General features: G+C 48.7%; 2 protein-coding genes across 6 annotated transcripts; one reads left to right on the forward strand and one right to left on the reverse strand.

Annotated features, from left to right (window-relative positions):
* Window positions 1-299: 299 nt before the first annotated feature.
* Window positions 300-1,287, forward strand: LOC117903475 (mushroom body large-type Kenyon cell-specific protein 1). Its single transcript, XM_034815534.1, has one exon. The coding sequence runs from the start codon at window positions 389-391 to the stop codon at window positions 1,175-1,177; it is 789 nt and encodes a 262-aa protein (XP_034671425.1). The 5' UTR covers window positions 300-388; the 3' UTR covers window positions 1,178-1,287.
* An 891-nt stretch (window positions 1,288-2,178) lies between these two features.
* Window positions 2,179-12,383, reverse strand: LOC117903412 (neuropathy target esterase sws). 5 transcript variants are annotated; one of them, XM_034815426.1, is made up of 12 exons: window positions 11,597-12,381; window positions 8,627-9,361; window positions 7,667-8,559; window positions 7,026-7,597; window positions 6,542-6,960; window positions 6,186-6,461; window positions 5,925-6,111; window positions 4,786-4,902; window positions 3,741-3,857; window positions 3,254-3,465; window positions 2,845-3,189; window positions 2,179-2,773 (listed from the first exon to the last, which is right to left on the reverse strand). In XM_034815426.1, the coding sequence occupies exons 1-12, from the start codon at window positions 11,696-11,698 to the stop codon at window positions 2,288-2,290; spliced, it is 4,461 nt and encodes a 1,486-aa protein (XP_034671317.1). In that variant the 5' UTR covers window positions 11,699-12,381; the 3' UTR covers window positions 2,179-2,287. The 5 variants fall into 5 exon arrangements, with proteins under 5 accessions (XP_034671317.1, XP_034671332.1, XP_034671325.1 ...); XM_034815441.1 differs by lacking the exon at window positions 4,786-4,902; XM_034815434.1 differs by lacking the exon at window positions 3,741-3,857.
* Window positions 12,384-12,991: the final 608 nt, after the last annotated feature.

Here is a 12,991-nt window from a genome sequence, read left to right on the forward strand (position 1 = left end):
CAAAACGAAAACAAAAAGAAACAAAAAAAACGAGCAGACTGCGCCTGCGACTGTCGATCGGAAGAACTTTGGCTTCACTTGCACTTCGCGTGCTCTCCCGGAATGTGCGTGCAACGGGATTTTGTTGATGGTTTTTTGGGTTTACTAAGCGCGATACCTGTGCTCTCGTTTTGTTGCCTGCACGATTCAAACACCAAACTTCCGGGAAATTTTAAATGTCACAAAATTGTAACTGTCAACTTGGTGAAGCGATAACTTGTGCTTGTACGTCGATAACGATAGTGAGCCGTCGGGATTAGAAACACAACCACAGAGAAATATCTGGCAGCTTTGGCAAGTTTTGGAAATTCGTACGGTTCAAGTTGAAACACAATATATTTTTTGGGGTATGGATCCGAGCACAATGTGGCGCCTGCAGGAGGCTTGTCAGCGCAACCTCGTCGAGCGGCAGCGGATCCGCAAACGGCTGCAGCATCTGACGGGCAAGCGCTCCGGGGAACTGCTGTGCAATGACAAGAACAGACACGGCCAACCCGACGACTGGCCCTGTTTGACGTCATTCGGCATTGCCGATGCACGCGAGAGGATGAGCGCGCCTGCACCTCAGTCGGGCCCGAAACGTGCGCGCCAACGAAAGCTGAGGCATGGCTGCTGTATTCGGGATATAAGAGGAGAGCTGCCGCCCCCTGAGCTGCTTGTCGTGGGCCACCAGTTGCCCATGCACCCTTTGCCGATGACAGCGGCGCGCTCTCATCACACGAGCGAGCACCTGCAGCAGCAACAGCAGCCCCAGCAGCAGCAGCAACAACAAAAGCAGGAAGAGCAACGGCAGCAACAGCCACAAACCCACACACACGCACACGCACTCGCACACGCACATGCACGGTCAAAGTCACAGTCACGGAACCAACAGGCAGCTTCAGGCGGGAGAGCGAAGGCCGAGCCTCCATACCCGAATGGCTTCGTTTACTTCCTGTCGCGCACTTGCCACCCCCACCAACAGTGCGCCCAGTCCCAGGCACAGGCACAGGCACAGGCACATACCCGGGCCCAGCCACAGCCACAGCCACCGAGGCAGAGGCAGAGGCAGAGACTCTCTGAGATGCACGTGAGGAAGCACCACCTTGTGTTGGATGCGCGATTCATGGCGGAACTGCTGGACGAAATGCTCTTGTGAAATTGCAACACCATCAATCACCTGTTGCGACACCTCTCCGTCACGCACTTTGTTTAGGTCACAAATAAATTCAGATCGGAATTGCCTGCTTACCCTTTTCTGGTCTCTCTCTCACTCACTCTCGTTCTTACTCCCACTCTCGCTCGCTCTCTGGCTCCGACACTGACTCTCCTCTCCTCTCTCTCTTTGTTTTTGTGTTTAGCCTTCAAATGCCAGCGGTGGCAGCGTCAGCTACGGCAACAGCTCCAGCTCCAGCTCCAGCTTTAGGGCCGAGACTTAATCAGCGACTGAGGCAAGCCGGCGACTGAGTCAGGCATTAAGGCACTCAGGCACAGGCCCACGGTTGGGTTTGTTTTTCTTTGAAAGATGAGGCCGGACGCCTGCCACAACAACAACAACAGCAAAAAATAACAGAAACAGAAGCAACGCCGACGCTGCAACACAATCCCAAATAACAGACGACGACTTGTTGATGGCATTGGCATTGTACTTTTTGTTTTGTTTTGTTTTGTTTTAAATTTATTTTTGCTTGCAATTTACAAACTTTCTTCCTATTATCAAATAAATGTTTGTTTGTTTATAGAAAAATAATAAGAGGCAATAAGTGTGTGTGTGTGTGCGGCTCTATCGTGAAGAAGTATTGAATTGACAGGGATCCGCATCCGTAAACAAATCTGGATACAGATCGGGATCAGCTTCAGCTTTCAGCTTCAAATGCGACTTGGCGCAATGGTTAACAATTCGGGCACTTTGCCTCAGTAAAAATATTTATATATATATTTATTTATATACAAAGATTGTGGACCTGTTGTGCCGCCTCCATTGAAATGGCTTGAATAAGGGATGTGGGACAGGAATCGGAATCGGAATGGGGATGGTGGACAGTGGATAGTGGAAGGGAGGAGGTTGGTTGGTACGCACGTACGCTAAGCTAAGCCTAAGTCTTGGTTGCTATAAAACCTAGAGGTTAACGAATTCCTTGTCTAAGCGATTCTGTTTTGTTTTTTGTTGGTTTGTTTCGTTGGAGATTGATTGGGTGGTTTACAGCATGTGGAGGCGTTTGCTTGCTGTTTGCTGTTTTGGACATGGCCTTGATTGTGTTGACTATAGCTAGTTTTTGGTTTCGTTATTCGCATCGCTTCGGCTCTCCTTTTGCTGCTCCTTTTCCTGCTTGACCTCTGCCCTACTCTCCTCATCCCTTTCGTTGTCTTTATTCACTTCACTTCTGTCCATCTCCTCGTCGTCTTCTGTGTATATCAGCGAGGTCTGTGCGGGTACGCCTGTCTCCTCCCCATTGTCATCCGCCTCGACCAGTCGACCCTTTTGATTCAGTTCCTTCTCCCGCTCCAGATCCTGCTCGCGCGCCAGCTCCTGCTTCTGCTCGCGCTTAATTTCCCATTCGTGTCTAGCCTCTTCCCTCGAGTGCTTGCGCCGCAGCATATGTGCCTTGCTCTGCAGTGGCGGTGTGGCCTGCGTGGACTTGTCCTTTTTGCGCTCCATTTTCAAATCCATCTCCACATCGGAGTCCATGTCCATTTCAGTCTCAGAAAATGACAACGAGTTGCCGGCACGCGGTACCTGATAGCGTCGCATATCCTACATCCAATAAACGACAGAGAATTAGTTGCAATTTAACCATAGAAATCACATTCTAGAGTGCGGCCTACCGTGTTCAGTGTGGTTGGCTCCGATATGTAACCATCGCAGTCTTCGTCTTCGCTGAATAGATCCGCCGCGTTCACGCCATAGGTCTCCGGCAGCCGGCACACGATCTGCGCCAAATCGATGAACGTGTACTCGTTGAGTGAGGCATGGTTGCTGCGTCTGGGCGGCTCCTTGTTGAACCACTGATTGAATCTGCCCAACCGTCCCGCCTTCGCCATAGCCTCAAAGTAGTTCTTGCCAAACACATAGCCCACGTCCCGGATCTCATCGAAGCTGCCAAACGCCAGGGTCTTGTACTTGTCGATGGGCGGTCGAATGTATTCACAGTAATCCGAGTTCTTCACCTCCTGAAAAGGCAAATCAATGAATACAGTTATAATCCGCTTTGGGGGGAAGAGGATGAGTACGCACCTCCAATTGTCGAACGCACGAAACGTAGGCAAGCCGCGATTGAATGTCGGGCAGATCGGGCACCTTTACGGGCGATGTGAAAGGATTCCACTTCTTGTAGAGCAGCCACCAGCCGCTTAGATCGTCCCCGTAGTTGGTCAGATCAGTATCATCCTGGGAGCCTACATCGATGGCGATTGTGTGAGCGGCGCCCAGGTTGTGCATCACATCAGCTACAGTCGAAAAAGAAGTTGTGTGTGTGCGTGTGTTGTGTGTGTGTGCAATGGAAATGGTAATGTGTTTGTTAGTCGTTAGAATGTTCAACTAGCGGTACATGGTAGCCATTGATACTCGAGCATCTCGAGCACTGGGACACACCCACAGCCAACCCAAGCTGCTCGAGCCGGGCAGGCTACAACGCATCTGAAATAACGGAATCGCGGAATGCGCGGTTGCTATTGCGGCGCAGAGTGTTGGACACATAGGTGTGTATGGGATGCTGGTTTACCTGGCACATTGTTTGTGTAGCAGCCATCGAGGAGGAGATGGCCGTCGCGGTAATCACAGAAAGGCGGAAAGACACCAGCGATGGACATGCTGGCACGGCAGTAGCGCCACAGGTGACCTGCCGCAGCCGGACAACAAATGAATGAACGGGCACACCAGACACACACACACAAACACACACAACAGACAAACAACACAGTGGCAGTCGGGCACATTGGGTGTGTGTTGTGTGGTGGACACGCACGGATGGACGCAGGTGGTGACATTTTTGTGAGTGTGTAATTCGGTGTGGGTGGAGAGAGAGAAATATATAGAGAGAGAGAGAGAGAGAAATAGATAGACAGGATTTAATTGCCGCTGTTTGGTGATTTCAAAGAATGTCACTCTTTGTGCTAACTACAAAGGAAAAAGAGTCGCCAAGTCAATAAATTTGAAACTAAGATTGTTTACGCATACCACAAATCAAAATTTAGTTTTTGTACATAATCAAAGGAAGGAAACAGAAGAAAGAAAATACGATAGAACTTTTGTGCGCACTCAACTCTGCATCTGTGTAGGTGTGTTTGTTTGTTTTGTTTGTGTACATTATTCGTATGTTGTGTTATGAGAGTGACAGGAACAGGAACAGGGACAGTGGTGGTGGTGGTGCGCATTCACCGTTATATTAAGCACACCGCGCAACTATCGATAAATGCGAGGAGGACAATCAAAAACAGGGCTGCCAGTACAACGAATTTTGTTGCTAAAAACTCCAAAAACATTGCACAAACACAAGAGAAAAAAAACACAAGAACAACTAGAACAGCATCAGCTTGGGATAGATCACATATTTATCAGAGGTAGGGTATGGGCGGGACATGGACAAAGCTTAGGGTAGGGGTAGGGCTATTATGTATATCCAACACTCTGCGCACGCTCTAAATTGAGAATCGAGAATTTAAAAAAATAGATTAACGATTCGTTCGTAATTTACAATTAGTTTTGTTTAGTTTTTTTTTTTTTTTTGGTTTGGTTTGAGATATAATTGCATTCTAATTGCTATTTACCTGGCAAGTTATTTACATAGCCGCCATCCAGTAGCAGGTGCCCATCTTTGGGGTCGCAGAGGGGCGGCATGTAGCCGCTAAGCGACATGGAGGAGCGTACATAGCGCCACAGAGATCCTGCATTTGATTGATTGATTGGTTGGTTGGTTGGTTGATTGGACGGTTGGTTGGTTGGTTGGTTGGTGGTTGGTTGTAGGCAAGAAGGCAGTTTTTGGTTTGTTTGTTGTTGATTAACGGCATGCCAGCAATGAGATTAGGTATGAGTGTTTCGAGGTGCGTTTGTGTGGGAAGAGAACAAAAATAGAGAGAGAGATAGATTGAGAGAGAAACAGCGTTGAGCGAAAGATTTGTTTTTGTTTTTTTTTTTTGGTGGGAGATGTTGTGGTGGGGAATGATGGAATGCGCGTGGAACTGGCTGGCTTTGTAGTAGCAGCAGACTAGCAATAGAAGCTACAAATATTCATCAAAATTAGCTTTTGGCAACTTTCAACCCTAGCACACAAAACGGCGGACAACAAGACATGCCAATAAGTAGCAGCATTAACGGTAACAACAGCAACAACAACAACAATGATTAAAAGGGATGTCCATGCCTGTCTGTGAATCCATGTGAAATGTGTCTACCTACAACTGCACACCTACCGAGGGTGGAGGGGTAAAGCCTCTAATTTGCATTTGGGGGGGGGAGGGCCATTAATGAGGCTGGGTGTACGTGTACATGTGTGTGTGTGTTTGTGTGTTGGTTGTGAGAGTTTGGGTGTGGGTGTGTGCTGCGTCTTGCACTCTCAGTTCTAAGTAAAAGGTATACGAACAAACGGTAAACGTAGCCTTACCGTTGTGTTCGTACACCTTGGCACTCTATGACTACAAAAGATAGACAGAGAGAGAGAGAGAGAGAGAGAGAGAGGGATAAAGAGAACAATCAGCTACGAAGGTAAAGCAACAAACAATAACAGAGTTACATACGAAATAGACATAGCCAGAAAAAAAACACAAAATGCATATAAGCAAAATGATAACTAAAATAAAAGCAACATTTAAGTAGAAGAAGTAGCACTAGCAACAAAGAGAAGCAGAGAGAGAGAAAGAAGAGAGAGCGTGAGAGACAGACAGGTGCACTGTCTGCCCTGCCCACTCACCGTTGGTGTGGATGCGATGGCAACTGGCGGTGATATCCGTTGTGAGGGTGAAGTAGGGTATCCACAGATCCTCAATATTCACATCACCGAAGGTATCATGGATGGTCTTATTGAACTCCCGCCCGGAGAACATCGATGTTATGGGATAGGTTAGATCCAAGAGTTGTAGGAACCATTTGGTCATTTTCTGCAACGAAGAAATACAACAAGAAATGTTGAATAAAATCTGTGTGTGTGTGTTTGGGAAGTCATACAACATACCTTTGACCACTCTCGCGCCTTCTGTGTGACCGTGGTAATGTTACGCTCCGAGCACCAGAGTGCACCCATCAGTGCACCAATACTGACGCCTCCGACCATATCGATTGGTATGCCCGCCTCCTGTATGGCCTTCAGCATGCCAATATGAGCAGCACCACGTGCCCCGCCGCCGCCCAAAACGAGACCAATCGAATTGCCCGTCAGCCAGCGGGCCAGGCGCGAGAAATCGGAATGCATATTCGGTTCGGACAGCAGTACACGACTGTAGAGATCATTCTAAAGAGTAACAAACGAGAGAGAGAGAGAGAGAGTAGTTCAGCTAATATCACAAATTTATTTGTGTGCTTCCCACTCACGATGCGGTATTGACTTTTGCGCGTAAAGATGCGCTTCACACAGAGCACATGATGATGCTTGGTCACCCATGGACGAGCGTTCAGCCAGCTGAGCGTATTGGCCGGCTTCGAGGAGGTCGCCTCCGAGTAGAGCAGAACCAGTTCCTTTTGCGTGCGCAACGCCAGGCGATCGATTTCGCGCTCAAACTTTCCCACCGCATGAGAGTGATCGCCGAGGCCCACAATGAGGACGACATCCGCTTGGCGCATACACCGCTGGGTCCACGGACTCAGCGCATTGTCACACTGATAGAGGGTGATTATGTTGCGATCCTCCTGCTGGGCCAGCCACGAGGTGAGTCGGTATTCGTTCGCCGCCTCGAATATATTCGAACCCAGCTGCTTGCGCGCCAAGTCCGATGTTAGACGCAGGACAGGACCTGCCACGCCAAAAAGAAAGCAAGATAATTAGCACTGGGATTTTGGGTGCGCACTGATGACCCACCGATGGCACACAGTGAATGGTAGAGCTCATAGGTGAATGGTGTCAGCGGCACATCGTCTGTGATGGGCACCAGGGCCACCGTGGAGTATTTGTGCGTGACGGGATTGGCCTCGACGGGTGCCCCAGGCGCCCCAGCTGTGGGGCGCGTCTGCATCGAGCCGAGAAAGCGGTGGCTAAGGAAGCTGATCAGCTTGGTCACCACAATCGGGTAGCGCAGCTTGATGGCATTGAAGAGACCCTCCGGGAGTTTGGCCAACTCCGAGTCACGCACCGCCATCACTGTGGTGGTGCGCGACGTTTCGGTGATCATCTCCACAATGCCCACAAGATCACCCTTGCCGTACTCGCCAGCGATCTCCTTCTTGCCGCCAGGATGCGTAACCACAGAACGCATGCGTCCACTGAGCACAATATACGTGCTGTCGCTGCTCTCATCCTGCCGATAGAGCGCCCGTCCGGACTCCAGAAATATCCAGTCCAGGGCATAATCGCATTGGCGCACCAGCGGCGACAGGCGCCGCACCACCCCATTGCCCAGATCCAGCACAATGCGCGGACGCTGACGCATAATTCTACAAGACAAAAGTTGAACATAAATTAACCAAAGTGAACACAGAGGCGGCGGTGGCGTTTATTCTTACTGGTATATGGCGGCACGTCTGATGAATGCCACGCGACTGTTATTACGCGAACGAATTGTGTACGCACTGGCCTCGCCCGTGAGCATGGCCAGGCCGCCCACTATCTCCCCGGGATGCACATGATGGATGAGCATATCCGTTTTATCCTGCTTGCCGCGCGTCGCATCGGCATTGCCCTGATAGACGGCCAGTGTGCCGGTCATCACATACCACACGCACACATCATCCGCATTGCCCTCAGTGATGAGGGTGACATTCGCCTCAAATTCCTGCACCTCCACAAAGGGATCTATGATGTGGGCATCCGTTTCGGGCAGGCCCAGCTCCTTGCGCAAGCTCTCCACCGCCGATGCCCGGACCAGACGCATATCAATGGACGGCACTGGACCCACCTCGGGCTGTTCCAGATGCGCTGTGGAGCCGCGACGATTGGCCAGATTACCGTCCGACTCACGATTGTGATACAAAAATTCGCTATTCAGCCTAAGGCCATTCATGTCGCCATAGAGCGTGTTCACTGTGTCGCCAGCCAGCTCTAGATTTGGTATGCCCGGATTCGGGTTGGACAGCGTGTGCTGCTCGTCCTGTGAGTGACGCGACAGGGAGCTGTATGGCCTTGGCAGTGCCGTATTTATGGCTGCACCCACGACAGACGCGGCCGCTGCCGTCGCCGATGCCGATCCTGTGGCGTTGGCCTGTCGCGATGTTTGTGAACAGCAACCGGTGGGCGCCTGACTGCTGCCCTTGAACCGCATGTGGTTCTGCACGAGCTCTGCATTGAGGCCGAGGTAGTTGCGCAGCGCCGTAAACAGCACACGCTGCAGTCGTATCATTATCACCTGAATCACACGGATCATCACATCCGGACTGTCCTGGAACACTTCCTGGAAGGCCTGCAAACGGTAGGGCGCTCGTCAGTGGAATCTATGGAAAATTTTAGGGTGAGGTTCACAGGCTTACCGCCATGGGCAGTCGAATGACTGCCGATTTCTCCATTGCCTTGGCCGTCACCGTCTTGTAGTAGCTGGGATGACCAGAGAGGACATCAACGAAGCTGAGCAGCGACGTCACCGACTCGCCCTTGCGGACTGTCTTGAGGGAGAGCGTGCTGCCGTCAGCATTCATGATGTACACATTGATCAGGCCCGACTGCACAATGTAGACGCTGTCGTCCGGGTCGGTGATCTTGAACAGATAGTCACCGGCCATCAGCTCCAGCAACTGGGTGTGCTTGCACAAGCGCAGAAAGATTGGCTTCTCGAAGTGCCCAAAGATGCGAATGCTCTGCAGCATGTAGAGGGCATCTGGGGGCACTCGATCGCTGCCCTCCATGGTCTCCTCCAGGTACTCCGCTGGCGGCTCCACGGTGCGCACCTCCAGCGGCATATTGTCGCGACGCAGCTGAAGGATGCGGCGTGCGAATCGCATCACCGCTCGCCGCTTGTAGCCCTTGCCATTGCTGTACATCTGCCCGCTGACGTTCTTCATCTTGCGCAGCATGCGCCTGCCGTAGAACAGCATCTTGTCTCGCTTGCGAAAGCGTGGTCCGCGCAGATCCCCGCTCGAGGCGAGGGTCATCTCACTCTGCGAGGTGGCAATCTCATCGCGCAGCCGCAATCGTGTTATATACTTGAAGTACACGAACCAGCCAAGGAACACGACGCAAAGCACGCCAAGGGCGCAGTACAGGTACATCTGCAAGTGGAAATACAATGGGAAAACAATCAGAGGGGGCGGTGGATCAGCTGCATGTGGGAAAGGACGCCGCTGACTCTTTGTTTTGGTATCCAATAGATGGTAGGTGGGTAGATGGGTTACCTGTACGGGTTCTGATAATCTCAAAAGTTCGTTTACAGTGCATTCCATGATTTACACAACTAAACAACAACAAATATCACAAGGAATTTTTTTGTCTTCTCTCTATTTTGTTGTTCTCTTAACGCGAGTTTTTATTTGCAGTAAATCGTTTAAGGAAGTAAAATTTGTATATAGATTTTTGATATGATGTGTGGAAACATAAAATTTCCTTAACTTGGCTTGGCTTTTGCGGTGCGTTTAAACTTTAAAGTGAGATTTTCGATGTACGGAGCTATGAACTAGTTTCGAGTCCGATCGAACCAAGGAGCGCAGTACCTGACAGCTGTTTTCTGTTTTCATGTGGCCCAAGGCGTCTATAAATATAAGGTGATGCATTCTCCTACTTTGTTGGGCAAAACTAATCATGTAATAACGCTGGGTGGTTATTCCCCTCTCTTTCTCTATGTCACCAGCTGTTTTTGCAGTTTTATTTGCAATTGCGCGGGAAGAATTAGCTGCGAAATAAGAGCGCGCTGCGGGTGTCACCTCCTTGTATAATTTCACCACGAATGGGCGCACAACATTGAGAGAGAGAGAGAGTGAAAGAAACCGAACGACCTGCGTTACCTTTTTGCTTCTTCATTTTGCTCTAAGTTTCTATTTTTCTTACTCCACTCGTTCGTGGGCCGCCGCAATTGTTGTTGTTGCTCTTGTTGCTTTGATTGTAAATGAATTTTGACATTGAATGTCGCCGCGTTGTTGCCTGCTTGCCAGCCGACACTTGTTTTGGTCGCTTATTGCTTTGCTTTGCTTTGCTCTCTTTTCTTTTTACTGTCTACCGTTTCCGCATTTTTTATACAACCGAGTACATGATGATTTATTTATATGATATACGAGAGAGCATGTCTGATTAAACGGTAATAGTAGCCGTTGCCTGCAATTATTAATGCCGAGTATGACGACGGGCGACTGTTGTTTGTTTTTGTTTGGCTTAGCGCTTATTCCGATAACAGGTTTACTGTGAATTCTAATTGGAATAAACACAAATATGATCTATGCAGGCTGATTGCAGGGAATCGCAATTGCGATTGGAATGTTTACGATTGCAAGACGGGAACTGGATTGGATTCGGTATCCCAGTGGATAACTGAAATTTGAGTGGATTGGGAGAATCGCGTTTCTGAAATTGCATTGAGATTGGTCGGAATCGGTTTTGACTATTGGAATGGGATAAGATTGCTGGAATTCAAGTGGAATAACCAACGGATGATATCTATCGCAGACAGATCTAATGGGGCCGGCTGCATTTGCCAGAATTGAATGGAAAGTCGCATTTGTTGGGGCTGGATTGGATTGGATTAGATTGATTGACTGCCCTGGTCTCTGGCCTGGCAACAAGAGTTACCGCTGACTGTGACTACAGCTAGCACCGCCACATGGCTGGCTTTACAGTCACGAGGCGGCTAAATTGATTCGGCCCCAAGGGGTTAATTGAATTATTGAAAACTGATTTGGGTGCTGCCGCGCGCGCCCCCGCCCCACTGCACGTGCTTCTGATTAGGCAAAAGGCAAAAACTTGACATTCACACACATCCGCACCCGCACCCGCACCACCGTTGATACTTAATCAGCAAGGCGACGACGTCTTCGGGGTCAGATTTGGTATTATCATTATCATTGCGGGTTTTCTGACTATCATTTGTAGTGGTGGGACTGGGATTTATGTAAGTCGAGCAGCGAAAACCCTTATTACAATGCTGGAAAACAGCCTGCTGAACACGGAAGTGCCTTGAAAAGAGAGGGAAATAGAAGCAGCAACAGGAAGCAAGATCCAAATGCACCCACACACGTTTACTGTTCTTTCAGAGAGGGTGAGCAGAGAGTTCTCTCTAATTCTATCGCCCTCTCGCTCTTGAAATCTTTGTTTGTGCTTATCATAAGCCCAGACACGAACCGAACCAGCTGCAGCTGATTAATAATGCGCGCGCGAGCGTCTACACACCCCCCTTTGCGAGCACCCTCTTCCTCTATCCAAATCAAAATTTGTTTTTCTCCCGCACACATACATACATACACTCCCTTTGGTGTGGGGGCCAAACAAAGAAGAGAGACAGAGAAAGAGCACTTACTTACCGTCACTTTGAGCTGTTGGGTGATGTAGTCCCACCAGGGATCCGATAAGAATATGTCGTACATGTTTGTGCCACTCGCACGCAACAGTTCCAGGACATCCATTTCTGTCGGCGTCGATATTTGTGTGTGCGAGTGTGTGTGTGCGTCCTGGCCAGCCCAGTCCTTCGATTGGTTCTGGCCGCGGCCTCGCTCGCAGCTATTCGATTTTTGTTGCTGTTATTTGTCTAGTCGTTCCACTTGTTCATAGTATAACCGTACTCTTGACTTTATTTTCTATTGTCAACGCGGAAATTTTCAATGCCCCAAGAACACCCCTGCCACACAAACAACAGTTAGTGGTTGGGCGCGGGGGAGTCTGATTTGGGGGGTGAACGGAACAAATCTCGGCGTTTTGTTGTTCCTGCTGATCTCTCTCTCCCACTTCCACGACGACGACGACGAAGAAAGCCACGGCCACCCCCCTCTCTCTCACTCTAGTTAGTTGATGGTTTGTTGTTTGTGCAATTATTGTAATGCACGCGCCTCTCGCTCGCTTTTCACGCACCACACCACACACACTCATACACTGCGTCACACACACCAATAAGAAATTCCGATTTGTTACGAGAATCCGAAATCATACGGTCAAATTTGTTGTTTCCTTTTTCCACTCGGACTCTCACGTAATCTAGTTATGGTAAACGCACGTCCCTATAACTCACTATGTGCAGACTTTTGGGTGGGGGGCAGTCTCTTTTATTTACTGAGTTAAACTACACGAGAATTTTAATAAATATAAATATAAACTAAAAAAAACAGTGTGGCCGCGGAGTTATCGATAAAAATGTTTTGTCTGACCCTCAGAAATATACCAAAATATATTCCAGCACTAAATAAATGATCTTTTGCCAACATAAATATCTCAACTTTTTCGACTATGTCGAAGAGAAGAAATGTAAAAAAGTGGAAAGCGGAGTTTTTTCACACTGCTGCTTCCACCAGCGGTTCATGGGAAAAATACGGCGAAACTTGTCAAAAAATGTACACATTTCCTCGTTAGGTGTCTCTGTTGCTAATTACATAAATGTGTAGTTAATATGTAGCATATGCGGATTGACAATGTAAGAATATGCAGTTTCCCGATTCAATCGACTTCAATCTTATTTTTAATATTACTAACAAGCTGAAGATTTCTACCCTGAAACTATAATTTAATCCTATTGATTAATCAATTTTCCACCAGATTGGCTAGTTTTCTGGACTCTTTTTTATTGGATTGTTGACAAAATGAGGTTCAAACTAAAAAGGTCAGAAACAAATAAAGCCTAAAACGTAAGTATGAATGTAACGTTACGTCATTTGACCACTTGTTGCATGTCAACAAGTGGTTAGGGCATTTTGCATACTCTATTTTCA

Source organism: Drosophila subobscura, chromosome A (genome assembly GCF_008121235.1).
Source record: "Drosophila subobscura isolate 14011-0131.10 chromosome A, UCBerk_Dsub_1.0, whole genome shotgun sequence".
Classification (NCBI taxonomy): domain Eukaryota; kingdom Metazoa; phylum Arthropoda; class Insecta; order Diptera; family Drosophilidae; genus Drosophila; species Drosophila subobscura.